The sequence below is a fragment of the Theobroma cacao genome, chromosome 8 (genome assembly GCF_000208745.1).
Source record: "Theobroma cacao cultivar B97-61/B2 chromosome 8, Criollo_cocoa_genome_V2, whole genome shotgun sequence".
Classification (NCBI taxonomy): domain Eukaryota; kingdom Viridiplantae; phylum Streptophyta; class Magnoliopsida; order Malvales; family Malvaceae; genus Theobroma; species Theobroma cacao.
This window is the reverse complement of record NC_030857.1, coordinates 17,456,036-17,482,906: the sequence shown is the minus strand read 5'-3', so window position 1 is coordinate 17,482,906 and position 26,871 is coordinate 17,456,036. Positions and strand designations below refer to the sequence as shown.

The 26,871-nt window shown below is 32.7% G+C and overlaps 3 protein-coding genes across 7 annotated transcripts; 1 reads left to right on the top strand and 2 right to left on the bottom strand.

The window, feature by feature from the left end:
- Window positions 761-1,646, bottom strand: LOC18593030. The gene has a single exon (XM_007020039.2). The coding sequence runs from the start codon at window positions 1,562-1,564 to the stop codon at window positions 980-982; it is 585 nt and encodes a 194-aa protein (XP_007020101.2). The 5' UTR covers window positions 1,565-1,646; the 3' UTR covers window positions 761-979.
- LOC18593029 (transcription factor bHLH80) lies at window positions 16,712-21,551 on the top strand. Of its 5 annotated transcripts, none has more exons than XM_007020034.2 (5): window positions 16,712-17,320; window positions 17,680-17,823; window positions 17,919-17,984; window positions 20,051-20,119; window positions 21,204-21,551. In XM_007020034.2, the coding sequence occupies exons 1-5, from the start codon at window positions 16,862-16,864 to the stop codon at window positions 21,372-21,374; spliced, it is 909 nt and encodes a 302-aa protein (XP_007020096.2). In that variant the 5' UTR covers window positions 16,712-16,861; the 3' UTR covers window positions 21,375-21,551. The 5 variants fall into 5 exon arrangements, 4 of the variants coding, with proteins under 4 accessions (XP_007020096.2, XP_007020098.2, XP_017981759.1 ...); XR_001929126.1 differs by lacking the exon at window positions 21,204-21,551 and adding an exon at window positions 18,341-18,427 and having other exon boundaries at window positions 16,714-17,320; XM_018126270.1 differs by having other exon boundaries at window positions 16,714-17,320; window positions 20,921-21,551.
- Window positions 24,880-26,462, bottom strand: LOC18593028 (UDP-glycosyltransferase 88F4). The gene has a single exon (XM_007020033.2). It carries the CDS (start codon window positions 26,374-26,376, stop codon window positions 25,018-25,020), a length of 1,359 nt encoding a protein of 452 aa, XP_007020095.2. The 5' UTR covers window positions 26,377-26,462; the 3' UTR covers window positions 24,880-25,017.

The following is a 26,871-nucleotide window of genomic DNA, read 5'->3' as shown; positions in this document are numbered from 1 at the left end:
TCAATTTTAATTTTCAAATGATTATTTTATAAAAAATCACATATTTTGACCGCTTTCAAATTTAGAAAAATTTTTGCTTCAAGAATAATAATCAACCAAGGTGACAAATTTTTTTTTTTGAATGTTAAAATTAAGTTTGATATTCAAAACATTTTCAAATGCCCCCCCTCACAGTCGCTGTAAGCAAATGACCTTCTGCCCCTGAGTAAGTTCAATCCTCTTTCTCTCTTTTTGAAGAAGAATTTAGGATTCAAATGCAAGAAACAAAATTTTTAAATATAGGAATCTTATTGTCTTTTTAGTGAAATTTATAAAGACTTTATTGTCTTTTTGTTTAAAATTTAACATTGTTACCTCTTATTAGAATAGTAATAAAACACATTTTTATTTGAAAAAAAAAATCTCATAGTGTCACTTGAGAAAATATCATATCACAAAAAATTTATATGAAATTTACTCTAATATTAACATATGTTTATAGTAAGATATGTCGAAAAAAATAAATATTTTAAAAATTTAATATTATTTCAAATAAGAATTTTTAGCTACAAAATTATAGTCCATGCAGAAGACAATGCCAATTAAGTTAGTGGTGGTAGCCGGTGTGGGCAGGCAATTAGAGTTGAAAACTGTTATTATAAGTGAAGACTAACAACAAAATTGACTAAATAAATGCTTGAAATTATTATTATAATAGATTAATCCCATAAGCCTAAAAATATTGTAATTTATTAAATTTAAATATCATGGGCTAAGAAAATAGATCTTTGCACGAATTTAGCCATATAATTTCCAATTGGCCAACTAGAAATTGACCAAAAGTCAATTACAATTTACAAATTTAAAATTACATAAATGCCTTTAGCAATTTGCATTCAAAGACTAAAGCAGAATAAAGAAAAAGGTGAACATCTCTAATTAACATTAATAGTTTAATTTACACAAAATGTAGGGGAAAAAAAATTAAAAGGAGCAGCAATCAGCTCAGAAGAGGAGCTTTACAATTAAGATCACCAGGATCACGATCCCCATCATGATAATCATGATCATCAAAGTAATCACCACATTCGTAAACAGATCCAACGAGAGCCAGTTGATCTTCCAAATACCTCCGTAGCAGCCCAACTTCCCTCTCTTCTCCACCGCAACAACAACCCTCTTCACATCGCCGCAGCCGCCGCTCCTCCTCTTCCTCCTCCTCCTCCTCTTCTTCCTGTGCCGCCTTTCCGCTCCTTCTTCGTCGACAAATCCGGCAGCAGACTTCGGCTATGCAAAGGAGAGGGAAAGTTGCGCAGAGGAAAGGGAGGAGAAGAGGGGAGCAGAGCAAGAGCAGAAAACAACGGCTGCGGCGCGTGCGTAGCCACGACCTGATAGTTAGCATGAGATGAGCAGGAGCGAACGTGGGTGAACGGGAGGTGGCCGTGGGATTGGAATTGAGAAGAAGAGCTTCATTGCGGGAAGCGGATTTGAGGAGCGGCGGAGGGTTGGTGGTGGCGACGGTGATTTTGTAGTGAGGGGTTGAAATGAGAGAGGATTTGATGTAAGGAGACGGATTTTTATACATGAGGAGTATGCGATGATAGTGATTTGATTTTGATTTGATTTGATTAGGTTCTTGTTTAAGACATTCAATAATTATACACTTAATTTTCTTTTCTTTTTTTTTTTTGTGATTGAGAATTTTTTAACTCAAAATATCTATACTCACTCTGATTTTCTTCAATAAAATACTACTACCAGAAAAAAAAAAAGGTTACAAAGGACTGACTTTGGTGAGCTTTGCCTTGGGCAAGGAAGACCCTTAAACAATTAGTAATTAAAATCATTTTTAATTAGTTGTGAGAGTAATTAATTGACATATAATTTAAAAATTATTTTAAATAATTAAATAATTTTATGATATATTTTATTCACGAATTGAGTAATGAAGTAATTGGTAATAATAATGCCTAGATAAATGTTGTTAGTGATGTTAACAACATTTTATGAGAAATAACAGTAATGGTAACTAATGTCAGAAATATATTTCTATTATTTGCAAGTTGTCAACAGTGATTTGAGTTAATTAATTAAAATGGAAAATCGTTAAAGTCAATAAATCAAAATGACCAAGTGATTTTATGCAAATGACGCCATTTGATTATGAAGTAAATAGGAAAAGGTTAGGTATAAATTAACAATTATCACTTAGATTGAATAGCAAATAATGTAGAGAATGACCCATAAATGAAGAAAAAAAAAAAAGCCATCACAAACATGTATAAAGATAAAAATAAATATTATATGTATTTATCAGTTATTTTAAGCTATCTTCAATTAAATGGGAAAAAGATGAACCCCAATTGAAATTTACTAAGTTTAGTTATGTTGTTCGTGTTTAACATCAAATTATAATAAATGAATAGTCTATTCCAACAGAAGATTTAATCTAAGGAGTTGGAAAAATGATAATAGTTAAGTAAGTAAAATATTAATTTAAAGTGTTGAAAAGTCAAATGATTCAACACTAAATTTAATCACATAAAAAACTAAGATTGACCTTAGTTGAGGAAACAATTAATTTTCTGGTAAACTATAATAGAAAAAACAAAAGTTTCAGCAAAGAACTAAAACGATTAAGACAGAATTAGCAGCATCAACAATAAAATTAAAGTATAAATGTAATTATTCAAAAATAAGAAGTTGTAAAAAGAAAATTAGTTAAGAAGTGTACTCAAGCTATTAAATATTAGATATCTTGAGCATACTTTTGTTGATGATTTATACCCTAAACTGTTGCAACATAATAAAACAATTGAAAGAACAAAAGAAGCAAAATCTTGATAATAACAAGGTCAAAGTACCCCATAAGTCTTTGTATTATGAATTTTTTGTCAATTTAATCCATTTATTCAAAATTAGTTAATTTAGTTTTTATATTTTGCGATTTTGTTCAATTGAGTCGTTTTTCCTAACGTCTTTCAAATTGACTATTAATGGTGTTGACATGTTAAACTATGCTAACATGGTAATGACATGACATTGGCATGCTGGCACGGCAACGATGATGTGGAAGGCTCAAAAAATGAAATTTTTGAAATAAATTTTTTTTGTGAAAATTTTTTTTCCATGTCAGTTTTTTAATGCCACATCATATAGACTAAATTAAACAAAAATGTAGAGCATAAAAACTACATTAAATAAAATTAAATAGTCTAAGGACTAAATTGAACAAAGATCTATCATTTAGGAACTAAATTGAGTACTTTTACTATTTTGTTTAGCACCAAGTTTGTATCAAAAATGTACTTTTACATATAAGAGGTATTCTTTAGTAATTAAAAACCATTAACATTCCATTTGTGGGAAAAATGTACAAAACTAATTACACTACTTTCTTTTTGAAAGGCTAATAAATATTCTCATTTCACTATAAATATTCTATTTCATTGGAGTAATCCAAGTACATCCAATCAAAAAACCCAAAGTTAACAAAAAGATCCTATGGTTCGACAACAACCACTAAGATATACTCACAAAAAAATGTACATCACCTAACCTTTTCAAGAGGCTTGTAACCTCTGCTAGAACAAAAATCAAGTAAAAGTATAACTTTTGTCTAATATTCACCCTTTACAAAAGAAAGCCACTCAAATACACACAATATAGACAAAACCATAGCAAAAGAGACTTTTTCTCCCACAAACTAAACCATGGGAGCAAACAAAGATTTCTAAATAATAAATAAAAGTAAAGCAATGGCCTACCCATAGTACAAGGACTTATGGTGTACTTTGACCGTATATCAATTGGTTAGCCATTGCTCTACTTTTATTTATGATTTTGTCTCAACATTTTGATCTTGTTGGTGAGCAATTTCAGTCCTTTCTTTTCGATATGAACATTTGAATAAATTTTGAAATTTGAAAATGTTTTTAGTAGAGCCTATTAAATTAAAGACCTGAAGTTAGTGACAATAAACGCTAGCCATTATACACAATGATCTGTATACTCTGAGGTCGGTGACTATATACACCAAACCATTTAGGTGGGACGACACCCTTCATTTATCTAAAAATAGTTGGCTATATGAATCGAACTATAGATTGGTGTTACATCATAACTTTGTATGTTATTGGTAATGGGACAATACCCTACCCTTGGTTATTGAAAGTCGGTGACTATATGTACTAGACTATACTTTGGTGCTACGACACTTTTTGATATCCATATAGTAGGGACAAAACATTATCCTCTATTTTTGTTAGTTTTTTTTTTTAAGTTAATGCTCCTCAAATGCTTACTTGGTTATTGGATATTGCATTGAAAGAAGTAATTATGAATTGATTTGGAATTGAGACTTTGATCATGATTGATCCAACTATTGATTTAAGGAAAACTTACTTAAAATATGCTATTTACTTTATTTTGGTATTTGAACTCAAAAAATGAAATGAAATGTTTTTAGATTATTTGGAACTTAGAATATTGATTTTTTTTGGCTAAAATCTGAGTTTCTGTGAAAAAAAGTATTGATACTTGATAATTCTATTTTATAGAATTATTCGGTTACAATGTTAGGTGTATTTTGTTTAAATTCTTAAGATTTAATTTAAGTATTAGTTATTTTTATATATTTATTTTATTTAAGTTAATTATATTGGGTTCAATTGCTTTAAGTTATTTTATGATATTTTGCTTTAAGTTTAGTTATTATTTAAGTTAGTTTGTTGCTTTTGTAAGTGTGTTATGAAAATGTGATATTTTGTGAAGAAGAATGCATTCAAGGTGCAGACTTCCACTGTACATGTTTCAGTATTTTGAGCATATCTTTCACTACAAAAGTCCAATTGACGTGATTTTTAAACCACTGAAAGCCAAGAGGTTGAGCTACAACTTTTACCACTTTTCTCAGTTCAATCTCGAAGAAGGCAAAAATTGTGTCACAAGTCAAAGTAGCATTGTAGAACCTGGAAATTCAAGACAGAGCATAGGGCGTCACGGCCATGGAAGTATGAACGCCACAACGCCTGATAAGAGATGTACACTTCAACAAACTAGAGGCTTTGACACCACGACCACCAAAAAGGTAGTGTCGTAGTACCCAAAAGGAAAATTTGAAAAAAAAATAATACTGATATCACGGCACTATGCCACCCAAGGATGGAGGGCCACAACGTTTATAAGTTAGAAAGGAATTTTCATGCCATCGGATTTCTATTTTGACACAAATTCGAGCTCTATTTAACCACTCTTCTAGAGCACGTTTAAGGGGTAATTAAGAAAGGGTTTTCGAAAAAAAAGGCATTTAAGTTAGCAAGAAAGCAAGGAAAATAAGGAAGATTACAAATCGAAGACTTGACAAATGTTGGAGTTCTTTCTTCTTTTGTTATCTTTATACTTTCTTTATTTAGTTTTGATGATTAAATTTCTTTTTTGGATGATGTTTTTAGTAATTATGGGAATTAAATTTTTTTAATCTAGAATTGCAATTGAATCCAATGCGCGTTTGAATTTTTATATTCTTTCTTACTTATGATTAATAGTGTTTGAGTTATTTATTTTAATCTTGTTCTTAATGTCTCTGATTGCTTGATCAACTATTAGATTGATTTGGAAACCTAAATGGAACTGGAAAAGGGAGTTTAGAATAAACCGTAGATGAAATAACATATGTTCAATATTAATTGTATGAGATGATTGATTTGATTCGCATGTAGGGTAGGAATACACTTTCAAGTCATATGTAGCCATAATTAGAGTCTAAATGTAATGAGTTTTCTTAATTTTAATTTGCATAAGAATATAGTAAGCTTGTTAAGGAAGATATTTTTATTAGAATATCAGAAAAAACTTATAAATATACTAGAACTCTAGGTTAACAACTCTAGCTTATCTAGTAAGTAAAAAGAGAGTAAAAAAGATTCAGATGAAGCATTAAGGGGATATTGTGATTCTAGACTTTTGGTTGATTGATTCTAGTTAAATTGCTATTTTTTTTTTAGTTTTAGTTTCGTTAATTTTTAATAGCTTTAAATTCGATTGTTTGGATAAGATTAAGTTGTGTTAATTTTTAGTAGCTTTAAATCGTTTTTTGTATTAACATGAGAAATAGGCTATTCAATAGTTATTTCAACTAATTTGTAATATTCATTAAAAGCTTGAGACATAAATTTACTAACATTGTCAAGACAAATTGTCTTGATTGCTTAAATAGGAAATATGCTTACAAATAAATGATTTGGGCAAGTAATCTTGCAAATGCTAAATTGCAAGTTGATAGTAAGTACACATATGACCATCCAGTTGATGCATCGATTAAAGCTATAAAATATCTAAATGGTTCTCATGGTGGATATATGGATTCACATATATCACCTTGAATATATTCAAAAAATGTAGAGGATTCAATCTCAACTTTAGCTAGTGATGGTTTTATAATTAATTTATCTTCAAAATAAGCAACAAATGAGAATTTGTTATGTTGAAAAATCTTTTGGTTTTTCAATGGATGACTACATGTATTTTCAATAATTTTTGCATCACTATTGATCTAGGATGGCCTAACTGGTCATGTCAAAAATTAAAATCATTAGTAAACTTCTAATTTATTGTAGCATGAGTTTCAATCATTTTTATTTTTGTATAATACAATCTAAAAGACTAAGCAAATAATTTTGATAATACACACTTCCTACTTGAGATAATAAATGTAATATAAAGATATTAAGTATCTTTTTCATTCGTTGTCTCAATATGATATCTATTTAGACAAATATATTTAAAATTTAATAAATTTCTTTGAGACTTAGTTGAAAATAATGCATTCTCTATTATTAATTTTGTTCTTTCGAGTGGTAAAATATTGTCTCTTCTAAAGCCTCCAATTAATCTTATACTACCAAATATTGTATTGACACTGAATTCTTCCTTTGTCAAGTGGGAAAAATATTTCTTATCTTTAAATATAAAGTGCGTTGTAGCATTGTCTGTTAGATATATATTTACATCATTGATTTTGGATCTAACCAAATGAATATCTATATTTTTCTTTAATAAAATAAGATAGTTACAGTAAGAAATTTACAAATTAATTTAAAAAATATTAAACATAAAATTTATTATTAAAACACATAATAAGAACATATCATTTAAATATAATGAAAACATATAAAAGCATCTTTACAATAAAGTTATACTAAAACATACCAACAAACTATTAATTTTTTTTTATATTTACATCACCAATTAGATGATCAATTCCTCTTTTAAAGTGGACAAGAAAATCAGTAATATCTAGGTGTGTTATATCAATTTAGCCATTTGGTTTTCAATAATGCATGATAAAGTTCAACAAGATGTTTTGATATATAACAAATACGTGACTAATGGCTTTTCATGTTGCATCGATAACAAACATTTTCTATACTCCTTTTATTCTATCCACTTTTATCATTTTCTTATATCTCTTCACTATTCATCCTCTCTTGGTGGTTAAAAGTATTCATCCACCCTTTGTGGGCTAAAAATATTGACTCCATATGTTTTTAATGATAACAAAACATTCTTTATGCATTAATGTCTAACTTTACTATTTAAGTGTGCAGGATATAGTTTAATTCCCCTAACAAATTTGTTAATCAAAGGCAAGTCAAGATGCTTGCTAAATTTAAAGAAGAGTTAATTAGTTAAAGAAAAAGAAGAAGAAAGTGATTAGTAAAGACAGAACATTAGTAACTAATTATCAAGGAGCATTAACTAGTTAAGGCACAACTTGGCCCTACGTAAAAGCAAAACAGAAAAGTCGTAATCGGTTAGTGTAACGACCCCCTCCTTAGTCGCTACCAGAGTTTGAGACTTTCAAAGAATTTTTACTAAGTCCCGAACAAGCTTCATTTAAAACTTTTGCTAGATTCATTACATATATATAATCACGTGCGTAAGCGAATATACAATATTAAACTACTATCTACTCCATTCAAAATAATAACAATTCACATTTATGAGTTGACAACATTTCTCAACATCTAGTAAATTTCATTCTGATATGACATTAAATAGTGGAGCGACTCAAAGCGGGGCTAAGAGCTGCCTTTACCTACTCTACGGTGGTCTGTATGCACCGATGGTTACACGTTAAACTGATATCTCTCTGAAAAAAAGGAAAATAAGAGGGGTGTGAGTCTCATAGACTCAGTGATAATCATCGACCCCGTGAGCAGGCGAAGAAGGGAAATAACATAAAGGTAGAATGTTTATAAACTCAAGAGTAAGAGTAGAAAATACATTCCATAAAAATAATAGATTTTGTTTTATACCTTGCAATTCTTAAAAATAATAATTCCCAAGTAAACATGTATGAAAACAGTTGTATTTGGAATGCTAGAAAATCTTTCAACCCCGACAACCAGTCAACATTAAATTCAATGGCAAGTGAAAAATGAAAATTCTCAAAAATAAAAAGGCAAATTAATTGATCACCAATGAATAGATAAATTTCACTTGCCATTAAATAAATAAAAATTTTCAAGTATTAATGCCATGCATAGTAAAATAAACTCCACAAGGGAACATCATCCTCGGGTAAGTTTAATATAGCCTTTAGGCTTACTCTCTCAAACATCATCACCTACTCGTGGGAACTACCAATGCCACCAGATGAATCGGGGCTTCAAGTCTCCCTTTTTACCTACTCGTGGGAACTACCCATACCACCAAATATAAATCGGGGCTTCAGGTCTCCCTTTTTACCTACTCGTGGGAACTATCCACGCCACCAAATATAAAACGGAGCTTCAAGTCCCCCTTTACCTACTCGTGAGAACTACCCACGTCACCAAATATAAATCAGGGCTTCAGGTCCTCTTTTACCTACTCGTAGGAACTACCCACGTCACCAAATATAAATCAGGGCTTCAAGTCCCCCTTTACAATCAAATATCGAAAATTATTGCAATTTCAAGCATTTGCAAAACATAATAGTTTGTAAACAATATAATCATAAATCAGGGTTATGCATAATTTATTTCAAAACACGGCATATTTACCAAATTGGCATGCTAAATGATATAAATAATTTATCATCAACTTCTATGAAACAAACAAGGCCATTGGCCTAAACATCACACAAACTTGCAAGGTATAATTTTGAAGTGAAAACCAGTCAAAGGTTTATTTTCCCGTATTTAAAAACATGTAGATATATATATATATATTTATATATTTTAAAGAAAAAAGGATTTAAAATCTTTGTCACAAGCATAAACAACCTAAGGCTTTTTACCAACTCATGTTGTCCACAATTTGATCAACTATCAAATATGACATATATATTATATTATAGGGACATAATTTTAAAATCTAGCACCCACTCACCTCACAATAACGAGACGCTATTTCGCTATTGGTTCTTGTGTATGTCTAGCTATTTTTTTTCTCATTTGTCACTGCTCCTTCTCTCCTTCTTCTTCTTTTTCTTTTTCTTCTTTCTTCCCTCTCATTCTGCTCTTTTGCCGCTGCTCTCTCTCTTTCTTCTTCTTTTTCTTTCTTTTCTTTTTTCCCTCTCCTTTTTCTCCTCTCCCGTTACTCCCTCTCTTTTTCTTCTTCTCTTTCTTTCTCTTCTTTTTTCCCTCTCCTTATTCTCTTCGTCGTCGTGCTCCCTCTCTCCTTTTTTTCTTTTATTTCTTTTTTTTTTCTTCTCTTTCTCTTTCTTTTTCTGCTCCCCCTCTTTTTTTTTCTTTTTTTCCTCTCTCTCTCTTTTCTTTCCCTCGAGCCCTCCACTCTTTTTCTTCTTGTCTTTTCTCCCTTTTTTTTTGGCAGCATTGACTTTTCTTCTTCTCTCTCCTTTTTGGCCAGCCCCCACTTGTTTCTTATTCTTTTGTCTTCTTTCATGAATAAGGCATCACAGTTAACATTAAGGTTAACTGATTAAAGAGGTGTTGGAGACTGAAAACAAAGTCATGCTAATTGGTTAAGGAGTTTGGTTAATTAGTTAGAGCACAAAGCCTTAGTACCTTTAAGCGTCAAAATAAAATTTGAAAAAAAGATAACCATTGAAGGGAGCCAAAATGGAGAAATTCAAAATTTGAAGATTTTTTAATTGATTAAAGTCGATTTTAAGTGACTAAGGTTGAAGGAAATGAAGCCTCAACTAGTTAAAGGGAAAGCTAACCAATTAAAGGATGAACGTTGCCTTGAGAAAATTGAAAACAGAAAGTTTTTAATTAATTAGAACTTTCTCTAACTGGTTAACACAGTATACACAGCTATAAGATAGAGCAAGGTAGAGAAGGTGTAATTAGTTATAACTTACCCGTAACTAGGTAGCTGAACTTTGTCTGCCTATTTGAATTTGAGCATTAAAGGGAAAAATAATGGATAGAATGGCATTAGAGTTATTTCTAACGATTAATAGCAAAATCTGACTCCCTAAGTATAAATTTAAGCTTCAACGGTCAAAAAAGCAAGAGATAAGATATCTAAAGTGATTTTGTGCTTAGAATACCAAAAACCTTCTCTTAACACTTATTTTTCACTCTCATCCTCTAAAAAAGTGTTTGAGCTTAACTTTGTAATTCTTAGATCAGCTAAATGATCAATTGTATTTCATCTTTTCTCTATTTCTTACTTACTTAGAGTGTGCAAGGCACTTTAAGGGGTTGATTGAACTTGGGTTAGTTTGGTTGTTGTTGTAGGTTTTAACTTAGCCTTAGAAAAGTTAGTTTTAGATTTTAGTTAATAAAAAAAAAACCATTGTTAAAGGTTGTGGCTGATCTTGTGAAAAGCTTTTGTAAAAGCTTGGTGGAAGCTTGAGAATTCTACTGATTTTAGTAAATTGGTTTGAAAATCCTTGATTTGAAAATCAAGGTAATGGACATAGGTCAAAAGGACCGAACCACTATAAATCATCATGCTTTGTTTACTTTCTTTTGTTTTCGTTTTATTATTTGACTCTTAAATCACCCATCCAACAAGCCTTAAACTTTCCTTATCAAATTCCCTCAATCAGCTCTTAACTTGGAAAGAATTTCTATGTTATTCGGAATGTGGTATTCACCCTCTTTTAGCACACTCTTTAAAACCAACAAGTAGTATCAAAACTTAACCTTTTGATTTAAGGCCTAACATCTTTAGGGGAGATCCAATGGCTACACAAAACACAAATGTGGCTAAAGGACAATCCATAAATAAGCTTCCTCTATTTGATGGATCAAACTACTAATATTGAAATATTAGAATATCAATTTACAATAGAGTTATAGACTATGAGATGTGGGATGTTATCACAAATGGTCCTTATATTCTCACTTGCTCGAATTTGGTCACAGGAGAAAAAATGCCCAAATTTAAGGAAAAGTGGGTTAAGGCTAAAATGAGAAAAGTCCAAATAAATTTCAAAGCATTAACACTCTTCATTGTACATTAATCCCTATTAAATTCAACAAAATTTCTAGTTGTACCACAGCCAAGGAAATTTGAAAAAAGCTTAGGATCATCCATAAGAGGACTCCTCAAGGAATTTAAAATCACCCTTTTCACCCATAATTATGAAATGTTCAAAATAAAACCTAGTGAAGACATAACTTCAATATATGACCGATTCACTAATGTTGTCAATAAGCTCCATCAACTAAGAAAAGTTATACCTGAACATGAGTTAGTAAAAAGACTCCATAGAAGCCTACCTAAGAGTTGAAAACCAAAAGTGGTTGCCATTTAAAAAGCAAAGGACCTCAATGCAATCACTCTTGATGAGATATGTGGTTCACTTCTCTCACATGAGTTAAAAATGAATGAAGAAGAAAAAGAAAAGTAGGAGGTTAAGGAGAAAAAGAAAAATCTTGCATTAAAAGTGAGTTTACTTGAAAAAAAGTTAGAAAATCTTACAAGTGATAATGATGAAGAGCTAGCCATGATTGCTAGAAGATTGAAGAAGCTCATGGGACAAAGAGACAGAAGATTTGGAGGAAAAAATTAGAAAAAAGATCAAGATTCTTCATAGAAAAATCAATACAACAAAAAGGATAGAGTAGTATACTTTGAGTGCAATAAATTTGGCCATTTTAGATCTAAATGTCCATTATTCAAGGAGGAATCCTCAAAGAAGACCAAGAATCTAAAAAGAGCAATGCTAGTTGTAACTTAATTAGAGAATGACTCCTCTAACTCGAAGGATGAAAAAGTCAAGATGGAAGAAAGAGCAAATTTCTGCTTAGTGGTCAAAGATGATGAATTTGATGTAGCATCTCATTTATGTGATATTTCATATGATGAATTTCAAGATGAGTATGATTGCCTAAGTGCTAAATTTGAAAAATTGGCTTTACTATATAAAGTTTTGAAAAAAAAGGCCTTATCATTAGAAGATGAATTATAAAAGATTAAGCATGATTTCAGTTCTGTTTTTTATCAAATGAACATTTTTTATATTGAACTTAAGCGTTCCAAAACAGATTTTGAATATTTAAAGTTGGAACTAGAGAGAAAAAATAAGGCATTACAAAAAACATTCGATGAAAATGTTGCTCTCAAAGGTTCAATGGAAGAAAGCTCAAAACTGAAGTTGAACAAAGAAGAAAAACCAAAAAGAAATGTTGTTTTTAGAAGAAAAAACGATGCATCTTCATTTCATTGTTATGCTTGTGGCAAGATAAGTCATTTCTCTTGTAAGTGCTATCATAAGAGTAATAAACTCCCCAAAACTAAGATAGTTTGGGTGCCTAAAGATTCATATGTACTTACTAACCCCTAAAGACCCATCAAAGTATGGGTATCTTTGAAAAAGAAATGAAAATTTATTTTGTAGGTTGAGCAATAGCAAAATGAGCAATGTTTGAAAACTCAACCAAAGGAGAGGTAACCTTGGTAGTTGGATAGTGGTTGCTTAAGCACATAATTGAAAATAAAAATTTATTTATCAAGGTTGATAGAAAGAAAAGTAGTAGTGTTTCTTTTAGTGATGACTCCAAAGGAAATGCTGGAAGGATTTGAAATGAGTATGATGGGAGAGTTATAATTCTTCTTTGGTCTACAAATCAAGCAATATGAGGATAAAAGATTAATCAACCAAGAGATATATACTAAAGAAGTGCTAAAGAAATTTTGTAGGTTGAATATGAAATCAATTGGAACTCCTATGAGTCCTTCCACAAAGTTTGATAAAGATGATAAAAGAAAAAATGTGGGCCATAAACTTTATAGAGGAATGATTGGCACTTCTTTATTTAACTGCAAGTAGACTTGATATTTTGTTTAATGTTTGCTTATGTGGAATATTTCGATTATGTCCCAAGGAATCACATTTGACCGTAGTGAAGATGATTTTTAGATATCTCTTAGATATTCAAGGTTTAGGCCTATGGTATCTAAAATGATCTTCATTTAATCTTTTTGGCTATTTTGATGCTGATTTTGCTGACAGCAAAACTGATCGAAAAAGCACTAGTGGTAGTTGTCAAGTCCTTGGAAACATGTTTGTGTCTTGGTCTTGCAAGAAACAAAATTCTATTGCTCTATCAACTGCTGAAGCTGAATACATCTCATTAAGTAGTTGTTGTGCACAAATACTTCAGATTAAGCAACAACTAAATGATTTTGGAAAGGCTATGCACAAAGTTCCTATATATTGTGACAACATGAGCGCCATAAATATCTCAAAAAATCCTGTCCAACATTCAAGAACTAAGCACATAGAAATTAGACATCATTTCATTAGAGATCATATGCTTGAGGGAAATATTTAAATAGAATTTGTAGATACCTTGCATCAACTAGCTTATATTTTCACAAAATTATTAAATGAAGACTAGTTTTGTAGAATTAAGAGAGAATTAGGAATACTATATGTTAATGAAGCCTGACTATGCTGAATTGAATATGTTTTTGATGATGATATACAACATGATGATTGTGTTTATCTCTTGGTTTAATTGATTAAGAAATCCTTTAGTTAGTTAAAGAGAACTTAAAAGGTAGATGACATCCATATTAATCAATTAAGAACTCCATAATCAATTAGAGCAATTCTGTGTAAGGAGGTTAAACTAAATTAGTAAGGTATTAATTGATTAAAAGCCCTGTTAACTAGTTAAAGTAGGCCTAGTACTACAAATAGAAATACTCTAATTAGTTAAGGCCGACTCTAACCGATTAAAGCAACTAAGTCAATGGGAAAACTAACATGTGGGAAAATTTCAAAAAAAAAAATTATAAGAAGCTGGATGTACGAGAAACCTCCCACTCAAAACATGGGTTCACCAGTTATTAAACCTTTTGCCAAAGACTCTTCAATAACTTAGAAAAAACCCACCCTCTAAAAATCAAAACCCTAAAAAAATTTTAAACTCTCTGAAATCCAACCATCTCTTCCTCAACTTTCTGAAACCTGACAAACTCTAAATCCACTCTATTAGAAAACCCATGGCTAGAACTTCCCTCACACATAAGGTTTTTAACAAAGGAAAAAAGAAAAGGGTGGCTGATGATTCCCCTTTTCTTCCATCAAAGAAAAAGAGAAAAACCACTCAAGGTTCTTCAGTTGAAAAAAAAAAGGAAAGTCAGAGGAAAACGTTAGGGAAAATAAATGGGACTGCTGCAGTAGAAGCTTCCATAAAAAAAAAGTAACATCTTAACCTCTCGATTTAGAAGCAAGCTTCATGTTGATAAGTTTAAAAAGATAGAAAATGCTATTATCTCTTGTGGAAAATTTTTTTATTGGTCGAGCTTTGATGAAGCACCTATTGTTCAGAGAGATTTGCTAAAGTATTTTGATAAATTAAAATTGAAAAATTTGAGTACTTTTGGGGATAACATATTTAGTCCCACATTAGTTAAAGAATGTTATTCTAGTTTGGCCCTAAATAAGAATGAAACAGTCAGTCAAGAGGAGTTTCTAGAAGATGGTTTGAATGTTCTTCTAAGTAGAAGAGAATTTTAAATCACTACCTAAGATTTAGGAGAATTTTTGAAGATAGAATTTGAGATAGGTGAATTTAAAATTCTAGAGAAATATGATCCTAGCCCTATTTAAGAGATTGTAACTAGCAAAAAAAATGAAATTTCCATCTAGGAGCTATGCTAGTGACATTAAAAATGCCTAGTTAAGAACCTTCCAATACCTCATTGCTACCACACTTCGTGGCAGAAGCAACAACTTTAATTATTTTAGTGCTTAAGATCTCTAGTTGATGGAGTCAACTTTTAATGAAATCCCATTAAATGTAGCTAGGTTTATGATTGAAAAAAATTAAAGGAACTCTTTTGGGAGACAAAGCAAATTTGCCATATAGCAACATCATCTTATCCCTTGTCAAGAAAAAAGGGATTTGAAGCATTAGATTTCAAGCAGATTTAATGAAAAGCAAAGATCAAGGAATCTTGTTGGCTAGTGTGTTGAAGATGGGATATAGGTTGGACTGGAAAGAGTGCATTAAATCCAACAGAGGCACCCCATTCCCCTCAGACACTGAGACACCCTTTACACTTCACTTAAAAGTTAGTCAGGCCTCTTTTCAAAGTGAAATGGTGTTCAATCTTTTAATAAGAATTGATGAGAAGCTTACTAAACAAGTTAAAAAGATAGTCAAAATTGAAGAAAAGCTACAACATCTTGAGGACCTCATTCTCAAAGAAAAGATAACTAAATCCCTTATTCTTTAAAACCAAGCTACAGTTGCAAGTGCTTCAAGTGAAAGATTAGAGGATCATGTTGAGAACGTGTTGTGAAATACAAATTAAAAAAACAACTATGAAAGAAAAGCATTAGTAAAGTAAAAAAGATTTTATATAAATGTGTATTTACAAATGAAACAAGCGGCTAATAATCCCATAAATTTTAATCTTAATCCAATTTAATCGATATCCAAATTTAGATATACATAATCAAATCTAAAAATTCAAATCAGATTACGCTTTTTGTGTCTAGCTGATTTGCATTGTTTGACTTGGTTTGAATTTCTTAAATTATAAAATGACATTCACATATATATATATATTCATAACATTTTCTCCCTTATTTTTTTATTTTGAATTTAACGAAACTATTATTATATTTTGAATTAAAATTTAAAAATTATTCAGAAGATATTTTTTTAAAAGTTTTAATACAAAAATATAGAAAAATAAAACATTATGGGTTAAAAAAATAACAAACAAAATAAAAGGAAGTATCTCATGGTCCCTACCATGCACTAAAACTAGTTCAAAATTAAAGAAAATAAATTAAAAAAAAAAGAAAGTGAAAGTCCACTTCTTACTTCTTGGTTCTTACTCTCAACCCTTGCACATTTGCATTTGTGGATAGGCCCAATCGCACTCTTCCCCTCCTTAAATTTGCCACAACAAGCAACCAAATTCGTTTCCCACACTTTCTTAACCGGTTTACTCCACGCAACCAGCATTCCGAATTTTCATTGGACGGTGAACAGCACGAGAACCTTCTGCGTCTGAAACAAAACTGTAAAACTTTGTATGTTTTTCCAGAGGTTACGGTGAAGAAAATCTGAAAGAAAATGATGAGGTTAGCAGCTGCTGGCCTTACATGGTTTTGGCCCTTTTCTGATAGAGCGTACGTAACCACCGTTGGATCTGTATTTTCCTCGAAGGTTTGGCAATGACATCTGATGTTAATCCGACGGTCCAAAATCATGCCATGCATAAAACTTGCCAAAAATAAACAAAACTACAGTTAGGGCATATTCACATGTAAAAATTACTAATGCTGTATAATAATACTGTAAATGTTTCTGGTTTTGTCTTAAAAGGTAAAGCAACAAAAGGAAAGGGTTTCCATAGTTCTTTTTTTCTTCTTCTCCATTGAAGCTTGAAGAGGTTCGCAAACACCAATAAGAGAAAAAGCTAGCTCCTCGAACTGAACTTGAAGCAGATGAAACCGACGCCTGGCGGAAGCGGCAGCTCTAGTGGTGGTGGTGGTGGTGGTGGTGAATTGAGTCGAGGTGGACTCGCTCGGTTCCGCTCGGCTCCAGCCACCTGGTTAGAAGCACTTCTTGAGGAAGAAGAAGAGGACCCTTTAAAGCCTAACCAGTGCTTGACACAGCTACTCACTGCCAATTCAACAACACCTGCCACTAGAGATTCAGGGCCTTTCTCCAGCTCAGCTGATCCAGCTGGGTTGTTTGAACCTACTGGCTTTCAGAGGCAAAACAGTTCTCCGGCTGATTTTCTGGGGAATAATTCCGGTGCTGCCTCTGATGCCTACTTCTCAAACTTTGGAATTCCAGCAAATTATGACTATTTATCACCAAATATCGATGCTTCTCCCTCGAGTAAGCGGGCCAGAGAACTTGATACGCAGTACCCGCCAACAAAGTTTCAGTCTCAGTTGGTAAGAGATAATTATACTAAATGAACTTGGAATGCTTGTTGCTTTACCTGTTTCTGTTTTCTATGAATTGGGTTTTGAAATACTAGTTAATTTGTTTATGTTTCTGCTGTCTTCGAATTGCCCCTTTATTATAGTCATTAGTCTTCTTTTCATAGTGCTGGAGGTTTAGACTTTCAATAGTGTTTTCAAAAGCATGACTAACTAATAACCACTTATTTCTAGCCAAAAGGGGAAATGTCTACAGTTCTCCTTTTAGCAAAATCATATTATGCTTGACTTGAGTTTAAATTGTTGGAATTCTGCATTTACAATACCTTTCTGTTTCCTTCTTTGTTTTTCCCTTTCAAATTTTTGGGTAGAAAGGAGAGCAACGTGGTCAGATTTCTAGTGGGGTATCTAATTTGATAGATGTGGATATGGAGAAGCTTTTGGAGGATTCAGTACCATGCAGGGTCCGTGCCAAGCGTGGCTGTGCTACTCATCCTCGGAGCATTGCAGAAAGGGTTAGTATATTTCATTTATGAATACATTCATTGGTACTATATAAAATAATATTGTTTCTTTGGAATTCTAACTATTCATCACTATTTTTGGTTAGGTTCGGAGAACACGAATCAGTGACCGTATCAGAAAGCTTCAGGAGCTTGTACCCAACATGGATAAGGTAGGTTTACTTGTTGGCGTCAACTTTAATCAAGAAATTCAAAGTTCAATAGGAAGATAGCTTCTTTAAATTTTCAGATAGTAACCTATATCAATTGTAGCATTCTAAAATTTGATGCCAAATTCATTGATATGTCTCACTGAAAGAGACATGAATGAGAAGAACAACTATACAGAAATATAGGTTAGATGGCATGAGCATTTGTAGTAGCTTTTGTACATGCAATTGTAAAGTTGTTATAATAACATACAAAAATCTCTCTTATCTATACTTCCCCAGATTCATATATTTAACTGGCTAAGGTTTTTGAGGAGAAGAATAGTTCAATTTGGTGGATGTTGTTTTTATATGAACAGGCTCAATAACAGAAGAAAAAGGTTGATGTTAATATGCAGCCTTAGAATTAGAAGGTGAGATAGGCTGCCTCAAGTATTCATGATGAGGTACAGGATTCTTGCACAGATAATTTCAATGTAAGAATGTTCAATGTGCCACTGTGGGATTTTTGCTGGTACTCATGCCTTCTGCAGATAATTCCAGATGCAGCTTCACTGCCTAGTTTTAAAGGCTCAATCACTGTTAGAAAAGTGATGTGCTTGATTTATGTAGTTTACATGGCAAGGTTTTTTTTTGTATCACTACAAAGATGTATTCAACTCCATTAGTAGGAAAAAAAGAAAAGTTCTTTTTGTGGATGAAAGGCATTTGAAAGATCTCTCTCTTAAATTAGAAATAAAAAACTTGTCATATCTAGGCCATATATGGATTCATTACCTTGTTGGGTTCAATTCTTTTAAGTCAAACGGTTTGAGCTAATCTTTTGATAGAAACTTTTCCCCCAATTTTTGTTTCTTTTGATTATACAAGACATAAGTTATACGAAATTGACATGTGTAAGATGCCACAATAGTAGATATCTTTAAACCCTAATTTGAGTAAACAATACATTCTTGACTATCCTATAAATTTATGTTCACGTGATCATTTTGTCATTTGAAATCTTCATATGTAATCTTTTAAGGTTTTTTGAACCACGGAAAGCAAGATGTATTAACGTATAAGTTTAACTTTATGAAGGATGAAGGGATTTCATAGGATTTTTGAGAAATAAGATATTTACATTCTATGAACTTTATGTTGAGATAAAAAAATAATATAAATGGATTTGATGCTTTATTCTACTGGATTTAATACCTCAATAGAAACTTTATAGATCTATGGATGCAGTTTATTTTCTGGTAGTTACAAGGTTGAACTTAATAAGGATGCAATTTTTAGTCTCACAAACTGAGGCTGCTGAAGGTAGAACTAAGTAGGTTGAGAATTTATGAGTTTAATCCTTTCCCTATTAATTCGGCTTGTCACATTAGACCTTTTAATTATAGGCAAAACCGAGACCAAATATAAATGAGGTAAAAGGGTAATAAGAGAAATGGTTACTGTGCCATAATTGTTGGAGGGTTCAAGATTATACTGATTCTTCAAGTTGCTTTCATCTATGTAGTAGCAAATGCCTTGAAATTTTTGTCTCCTCAAAGGTTTAGAGTCTATGAATTCTATTTCTAACAAGGTCATTCTAAGAAGTTTTCTTCATTCTCTTTATATTCTTTTTTTGTTATTAAAGTGATGAGTGGGAAAAGACTTAGTTGTTGTTATTACTGTTGTGATTTCGGTGATGCCAGGAGATTGAGAGAAAACTGAAGCTTTCATAGAAAGGTTGAGTGCAAATAACACTACTAAGTGGTGGCTAATTCTTCCATTTGACCTACTTTAGTCAAGTTTTGGCATTATAAATGATACCCCACCATAGGAGAGTATAATGAGAAAAGGGATTTAGGTGAAATGAACTCATGACCTGTTGTTTTAAGCATTTGTTTCAAGTTGTGCACTAAGTTTTGCATCAATGCATGCTTAATGCCTTTCTATCCCAAATCATCCAAATTGTTAAAACAAAAATGATCTGATTTTTCTAAATGTCAATGTTATGTGAAAAAATCTTTTGAGGTATATCAGGAGTTGTATCTTACACTATTTGACTTGGCAATTTTCCTTGTTGCACCTTGCAGCAAACAAACACTGCTGACATGCTAGATGAGGCAGTAGAGTATGTTAAATATCTTCAGAAGCAGATTGAGGTACTCCTTTATTAAACTTGTTGGACAAATTTGTCCATTTGATTTTCATAGAGAGGTGGATATAAACTTTTAGAAATACATAGAATCTCCCCCTGCCCCTCGTCCTCTTTTGCTGATCTCTAAACAATATTCCAGAGTTTTTTATTTCACCTCTCTGCTAGTTAGTAATATGTATTCAAATAAGAAAGGAGGCAACACTATGTGGTATATGACTGGTGCTGCAGTAAAAGGAAAAAAAAAAAATTGCCTACTGAGAAACCTGATCTTCGCAGGAACTCACAGAGCATCAAAGGAAATGCAAATGCAAAACTAAAGAGTGACTGGAAGAGGGTACCTAAATATTGGCTTACCAGAGCTTAGTGTAATTATCAGCTTTATAAACATCCAGTCAAAGTACATTATGGTTGTTTTCTGATAAAGTTGCCTCATAGATCCATATTGTAATTACAAGATTTACCCCCTACTGTGTTGCATTCTTCTGCAATACCTAGATATGGCTGCTCCTGAAGCTACAATAATTATAGAGTTCATGATCAGGACCTGTGGTTCACTTTTGCTAGTACTGCTCCTCAGATATCACTTGGTATAATTGTAGTTGTACAATATTGTAGACAATAAAATATTTTTTAATTGACTACTTAGCTATTTTTTTTAATTAAGATATTTGTTTCTCATAATTCTTATTGTGTATCTAGATAATTATATTCAATGAAATTCCCATTTACATTTTAAGAATCTGTTTTATCAATAAGGATCCTTGGTCAAGATTTCAGATATTTGTTGTTGACTTCTTTATGGCAGAAGAACATGGTATGAGGTAAAGAAATTTCTGACTTGTATGGTGATTCTTAGAATTTTGGATGGTAACTACAATTCTCATCTTATTTGGTCTTTATTTATGTGTCTGCTTTGAATATAATGTATATAGCATTGGGTAATAGAGTTTTTTTTTAATATTTTAGATACAATGCTGTATGTCTATTCATATTAGTTTTACTTAGGCTGCAAAACTAATCTCTAACACTCTTTCACCTGCTTTCTGTCATTCATTTTCCTCACCTGGCGGCATCTTTCCACTTGTTAGATCACAAAAATGGAATCTTTCAGTCTTGCACCCATGGAAAATTTTTCCTGCAAGTCCCCAGACTTCAAAGGTCACATGAGAGTTGGAACAACACTTATTTGGTTGCTCAGTCTGCTGAATTCTGTTGAATATGGGACTGAGCAAGGCCCAGTTGTGGTTGTAATTGTATAATAATGAGAAATCAGATAGTTCGATGTATAATTATGAGAACTTAGTTAGAGCTTGGTCATTCTGCTAGAATATATGTCTAGATAACCTGATTTGGCTGAAATTGGTTAGTTTATTAAAGACTGCATTTCCTATAATGTTTATGATATAAAACAGTGATATTTGTGAAATTGCAGTTAATTTAGGTCTGAAGAACATTTTATGTTAGCCTGATCTGCTGACATATTATTTAGGTCCAGTGATTTTCTGAATTCAAAGGAATTTGTGCTTTAGATGTTGCGTGTACTTCCAGAGATTGCATTGTGAGTTTGAATTACATAGGGAGGAATATCAAAATTATGGAGCACAGCTATGAGGGTAGAAAGTTTACTGAAAATGTGATGTAACTATATACTGATTTTGGTTTTTGTAGTCTTCCCATGTATTTCTATTCCTAAACTCTAAACTGTTTGCTGAAATTTTAGAGAAACTTGTGGGATTGAAGGAATAATTCAAATGATATATATGTCATAAATCTTACTTTTCTAAGGGGAAATACTAAACATCTTGATATATATGAGGCATGCAGGAGAGTTCATTGACCTGAGTCTAGTTTCCTTGGTTGTTTTGCTGTTTGCCAAAACCCCTCAAATGTGAATTCTAAGATTAACGATATAGACTGGGAAGATAGAGGATTGGCCGAATAAAATTGTTTTGATTTTTCCATGCTGCTTGGCGTTTTAAGGAGATTGACCAGGAATAATTATATAGGATAGGAGTGTTTTCAAGATTTATTGTGTCTTCTAAGTCAGCAGTAGTATTGTACACTGGTATGTTAAGTTGCATTGTCAAGTATCTTTCATTCCTTGGCATTTTTTCACTCAAAAGATCACCGCTATTGATTGGAATGAATGCTTAGATCTTTCTGATTGGCAATATAACATACCACTAAATTTAGTACTTGTAAGTGGCTGGAGACCTCTTCTTTTAGAAGGAATGGTGTGGCTGTTTGTACTCTTGCTAGTTTCCGTATGATAGTTTTATGGAACTCGCCTACTGTTGCTCTGTATGTAAAGTACGAAAGGGACTTTATCAAAGTTGTCACACACTGCTGGCAAGCAATGTTGTGATTCTGCATTATACTTTGTTCGGAAAGAGTCAAAGCCGACGATGTATTTGTTTGATAGAAGGATAAATTCTCTTTCATTAGGTCATAAAAGATCGGAGCTAATAGCTGGTTTTGTTATCAAAACTTTTGCTGACATTGGAACAGGGAACCTGCCATGAGCAAAGTAGGATGCCCGGAAAGGGCTGGCTAGAGACTGCATAGAGAGTTGGCTCGTTATCAAATTTGGTTGTTTGGAACTTCAAATCTTTTTTAGTTACGTGGAGTAACTCGTTTCAGGTTGAGGTTTATGCCGAAGACTGGATGAAGTCTAGAATTACACTTATATCATTGGGGCTCGAGGTGTGTTTCTAATCTCCGCTATGTCCCTGAAAGACGCTTATGTCGTCGAGCATGCGCACTTAACCTTGGTGCCATAACAATGTCTGCATAACCTTAAGGATGCCCTCCTGGATATAAGGTTGGCTCTAACAACATTCCAACCAAAGAGCTAACTTAAATTGATGAAGTCTAAAATAAAACCTAAACCATTTGGACGTGAGGTGTGTCTCCAATCTCGGACCTTGTATAAGAGTAAAATCAAGAAATCACTTTCAATCTTTTCCCACCAAGAGACATGATTAGTTTAAATGCATTATCATTTACCAAATCAGTTTCACTCATTGTCACCCACCTGGGAGCATCATTCGTTTCAATCAATCTTCTTGAAGAAATCATCTTGTACAAATTCAAGAAATCGATCTCTATCTCTTCCACCGAGAAGCATCATTAATCTGAGTGCATCATTTTTTGCAAAAAAAAAAAATTTCATTTGATGTTTTCCCATAAAGGGTTATCATGAATAACTCTTCGCATTCCTGTAAGGGGCATTACTTAAACATTTCCATTCCTAAACATTGATCTCTTGTCAGAGGCATCTTTTAAGAATTCATCAAATCATAAAGCTCCAAAGACCACTTTTCCTTAGAAAGGTGTAATTTAAATAAGATCAAAGAATTTTCATCTTTAATTCCTTAGCGAACTCAGATACTCTTCGACAACCCCAAAATAGAAAGTTCTATCTTGAAAGAAATCGTTTCCTAACAAACCTAGTGTTTTCTTTTCTTGGACAATCCAGAGCTCTTTTTAGCAACTTGGACGTAAAAATATTACCTCACTTTTTCTTGGCAACCTTAGTTCAGTTCAACAATTTTGAAACAAAAACATCATTACAATTTCTCTTGGCAACCTTTTTTTTCCTTAGCCAAATAAAGATTATATTAATATTACTGAAAACTACAGTAAAGATATCAACCTATATATGGAGATCCAAGTTAGCATGGATAATCAATGAGCAAGCCTACTGGTACTTAGTACCATTAATCAAAGATTTACCTATTGGTACTTAGTACCATGAGACAATGCCAAAAATAAAGCAAAATAGTAAGAACATGAACCATAAGGCAAAAGCTCTGAAACAATATCAAAAGGGTGAGTAGAGGTTACAACCATGGAGAGAACATCAAGTTTCAAATCTATTGTAAAAATCATAAATATCTTGTTTCGTTTCAAATTTCATTTCAATTTTTAAAATAATTTTCTTTGACATATTTACATGAGCTAAAATCATAATATTAATATTAGAATCAATCATATTTGAACGCTTATCTTGCTCTAGATTCTGCTCCTCCATTGTTTCAATTGATGGGAGAAATCATCTTCAGTAAATTTCAATTTTCGACACAATTGATTTTTATTAATTGTTTTTGTAATTTCTTTATCCATACTCTAAAAAATACAAAACAAATAAAATTGATTATCTTTTAAATTTATAGAAGAATCCTACCTTCTTTTTCTACTATTTCATTCTATATGCTCCAAATTTTATTAATTAAACACAATTAATGATAAAAATACATCAAAATTGAATTACACAATACACAAACACACAAATATAAAAAGTTTAAAAAATATATAAAAAAAACCTAAATCAAAAGGTTAATGAAAAGAAAACCACCTACAACCAAATTTGATGTCAATATATTCATGAAAGAACAAAATACACAATGGACCATGAATAAGACATTAAAGAAAAAACCAAATGCTTTTCAAAAGAAAAATATGAAAAAAGTTATTTACAAGCATAAAATTCAATGAAATATTATGTTATGGGATCCTCTCTATCTTTTGGGGCATAATTTATTCATATATAGCTTCTCTAAAAAAAAAATCCAAAAAACTTCATGTAATGAATTAATATATGTGAAATTAAAACTTAACAAATTAATAAAAATATTTAGAAAAGTTGAAAGTATCCTGCCAAATAGAAAAGGGAAGTAGGCAGCCAAAAACAAGGTCTAAGCGAAGTCAACGGTCAACAGTAAAAAAAACTCAAAATGTGATTTTTTTCTTTTTATTTTTTAGTTGATATTAACAGCCAAAGAGATAAAACAGATGGCAAAAATATAGAGAGGAGCCACGGCTGGCGGCACAGTACGGGCAGAGGATTTGTGTTCCACCATGGATTACCATGCGAACAGAACAAAACAAAACAGTTGATTCTCAACCTTGCTTCCACGAGTCAATCAACTTGGTTAGTGCTTTAGTGGAAGACCCTGACGGACCCCGGGCAGCCAAGGCCTTCTCTCTCATCTCCCAACTCCTTTCTCTAAGCTCCATGCCAATGTCGGAATCCATCAACTCCATGACTCGCTTATCCAACTCAGTTCCACTCACAAACCCATCTTCCTGTCTTTGCTCCACAGGGATAGCCATCTTCATATCCTGAACCAAAATGTTCCGATTCAAGTGTTGCTCTGCATATAAAGGCCATGCAATCATTGGCACCCCGGCGACCGCTGCTTCTAAGATGGAGTTCCACCCACAGTGAGTCACAAAGCAACCAACCGAGTCCTTGTTCAGCACTGCTACTTGTGGCGCAAATGACTTCACAACCAGACCCCTATCTTTGGTTCTCTGCATAAACCCCTCTGGCAAAAGAGAGTCTAGATCCAAATTGGGGCTTTCTTCAGTTTGCTTTGCCTTTTCGTCCTGAGGTGGATTTTTTACCACCCACAAGAACCTTTGCCCACTCCTTTCCAAACCTTTTGCTATTTCCATGATTTGGACCCGAGAGAACGACCTACCGCTCCCAAAACACAAGAACACAACGCTTTTACACGGTTGCTTCCCCAGCCACGATAAACACTCGTGTTCAGCTTTACTACCTGCTGCAATCAATGGTCCGATGTAGTAAGTTGGTGGAGTTGGAGCATCAACGAGGCATAACCCATCAGCAATAGCCTTGATGGAAATCGGTTCGAGCTCTTCAAATGTGTTGACTATAATTCCATCTGATTGTGCGAGGCCTGAACAGAAGTATATAAAGTCCCGATAAGCAGGATCTTCTCTGTCAAGTGTGGCTTTTGGCATGTATATGGCTTTCAACGGTGGCAGGCCGTGGAAATGAAAGACTGTGTCAGGGAGATCTCTGAAGCTCTCAGTGGTTTGTTCATCAAGTTTCGGGAATTGAAGGAAGGCGGCAAGGGAAGAAGCACCAGAGGTATAGAAGTAAAAAGTGGGGATTTTGAGATCTTTTCCCATGGATAGAGTAGAAGTGCAGAAAAGATCTATGACAAAAGCAGAGATCTTGTAATCTTTGGAGATTTCCTGAAGAGAATGGAGTGCGTTGGGCGCATGGAGGCGTATGAACTGGAAGGCAATGGCAGCAACGCTGCATTTCTTGTCCATGGAGACGGAGACGGATGGGAAGCGGCGAAAGCAGATGGATGGGTAGGCTTGGGAGACAGAATTGATGTAGGAGATGATGCTTGGGGTGTCCCAAAAACCAGTAGTAAGGAGGATGGTGATGCAAAATTGGTGGTTTCGCTGTTGTAGGATGAGTTTGCCTAGCTCCACCATTGGCACCACATGGCCCAAGCCTAGCGATGGGTAGAGCACTATCGTCTCTTGCGTTTTTTTTTTCTTTCTTTGCTTGATTCTCTTCAGTCCCAGCTATGACTTGTTGTGTTTCTTTGAAGAGGTAGTGGAGACAAAGGGCTTTATAACTCCTACAAAAGCACAAAACACAATGACTTGGGGCAAGAGGGTTGAACTTGGTTTACACATCAATGAATTTTCTTATTTTTCTTATGAAATGAAGAGATAGAATTTAGTTTCCTAGGTAGAGCACTCACTTCTCAGTGGGTTTTTGATTTATTAGATTAATTGATTTAAAATATTTGATCTAATTGGGTTTTTATCAGTTTTCGATGTTAAAATTTTTGGAACAATCCACCCAAAAAACTAAATTAGTTTTTTATATATTTATATATAGTTTAATATATAAAATATTTTTTATATATATTAAGAAAAATTGATAATAAACTTAATTAATAATTTACTTAAAATATATTA

What these genes read in the sequence shown, in the direction of transcription:
- LOC18593030 (XM_007020039.2), bottom strand. Translation starts at nt 1,564, where the DNA reads ATGTATAAAAATCCGTCTCCTTACATCAAATCCTCTCTCATTTCAACC.
- LOC18593029 (XM_007020034.2), top strand. Translation starts at nt 16,862, where the DNA reads ATGAAACCGACGCCTGGCGGAAGCGGCAGCTCTAGTGGTGGTGGTGGT. An exon ending in CTCGGAGCATTGCAGAAAGG is followed by an intron (nt 17,824 to 17,918) that starts GTTAGTATATTT and finishes ATTTTTGGTTAG; the next exon opens with GTTCGGAGAACACGAATCAG. An exon ending in ATCTTCAGAAGCAGATTGAG is followed by an intron (nt 20,120 to 21,203) that starts GTACTCCTTTAT and finishes TCCACTTGTTAG; the next exon opens with ATCACAAAAATGGAATCTTT.
- LOC18593028 (XM_007020033.2), bottom strand. Translation starts at nt 26,376, where the DNA reads ATGGTGGAGCTAGGCAAACTCATCCTACAACAGCGAAACCACCAATTT.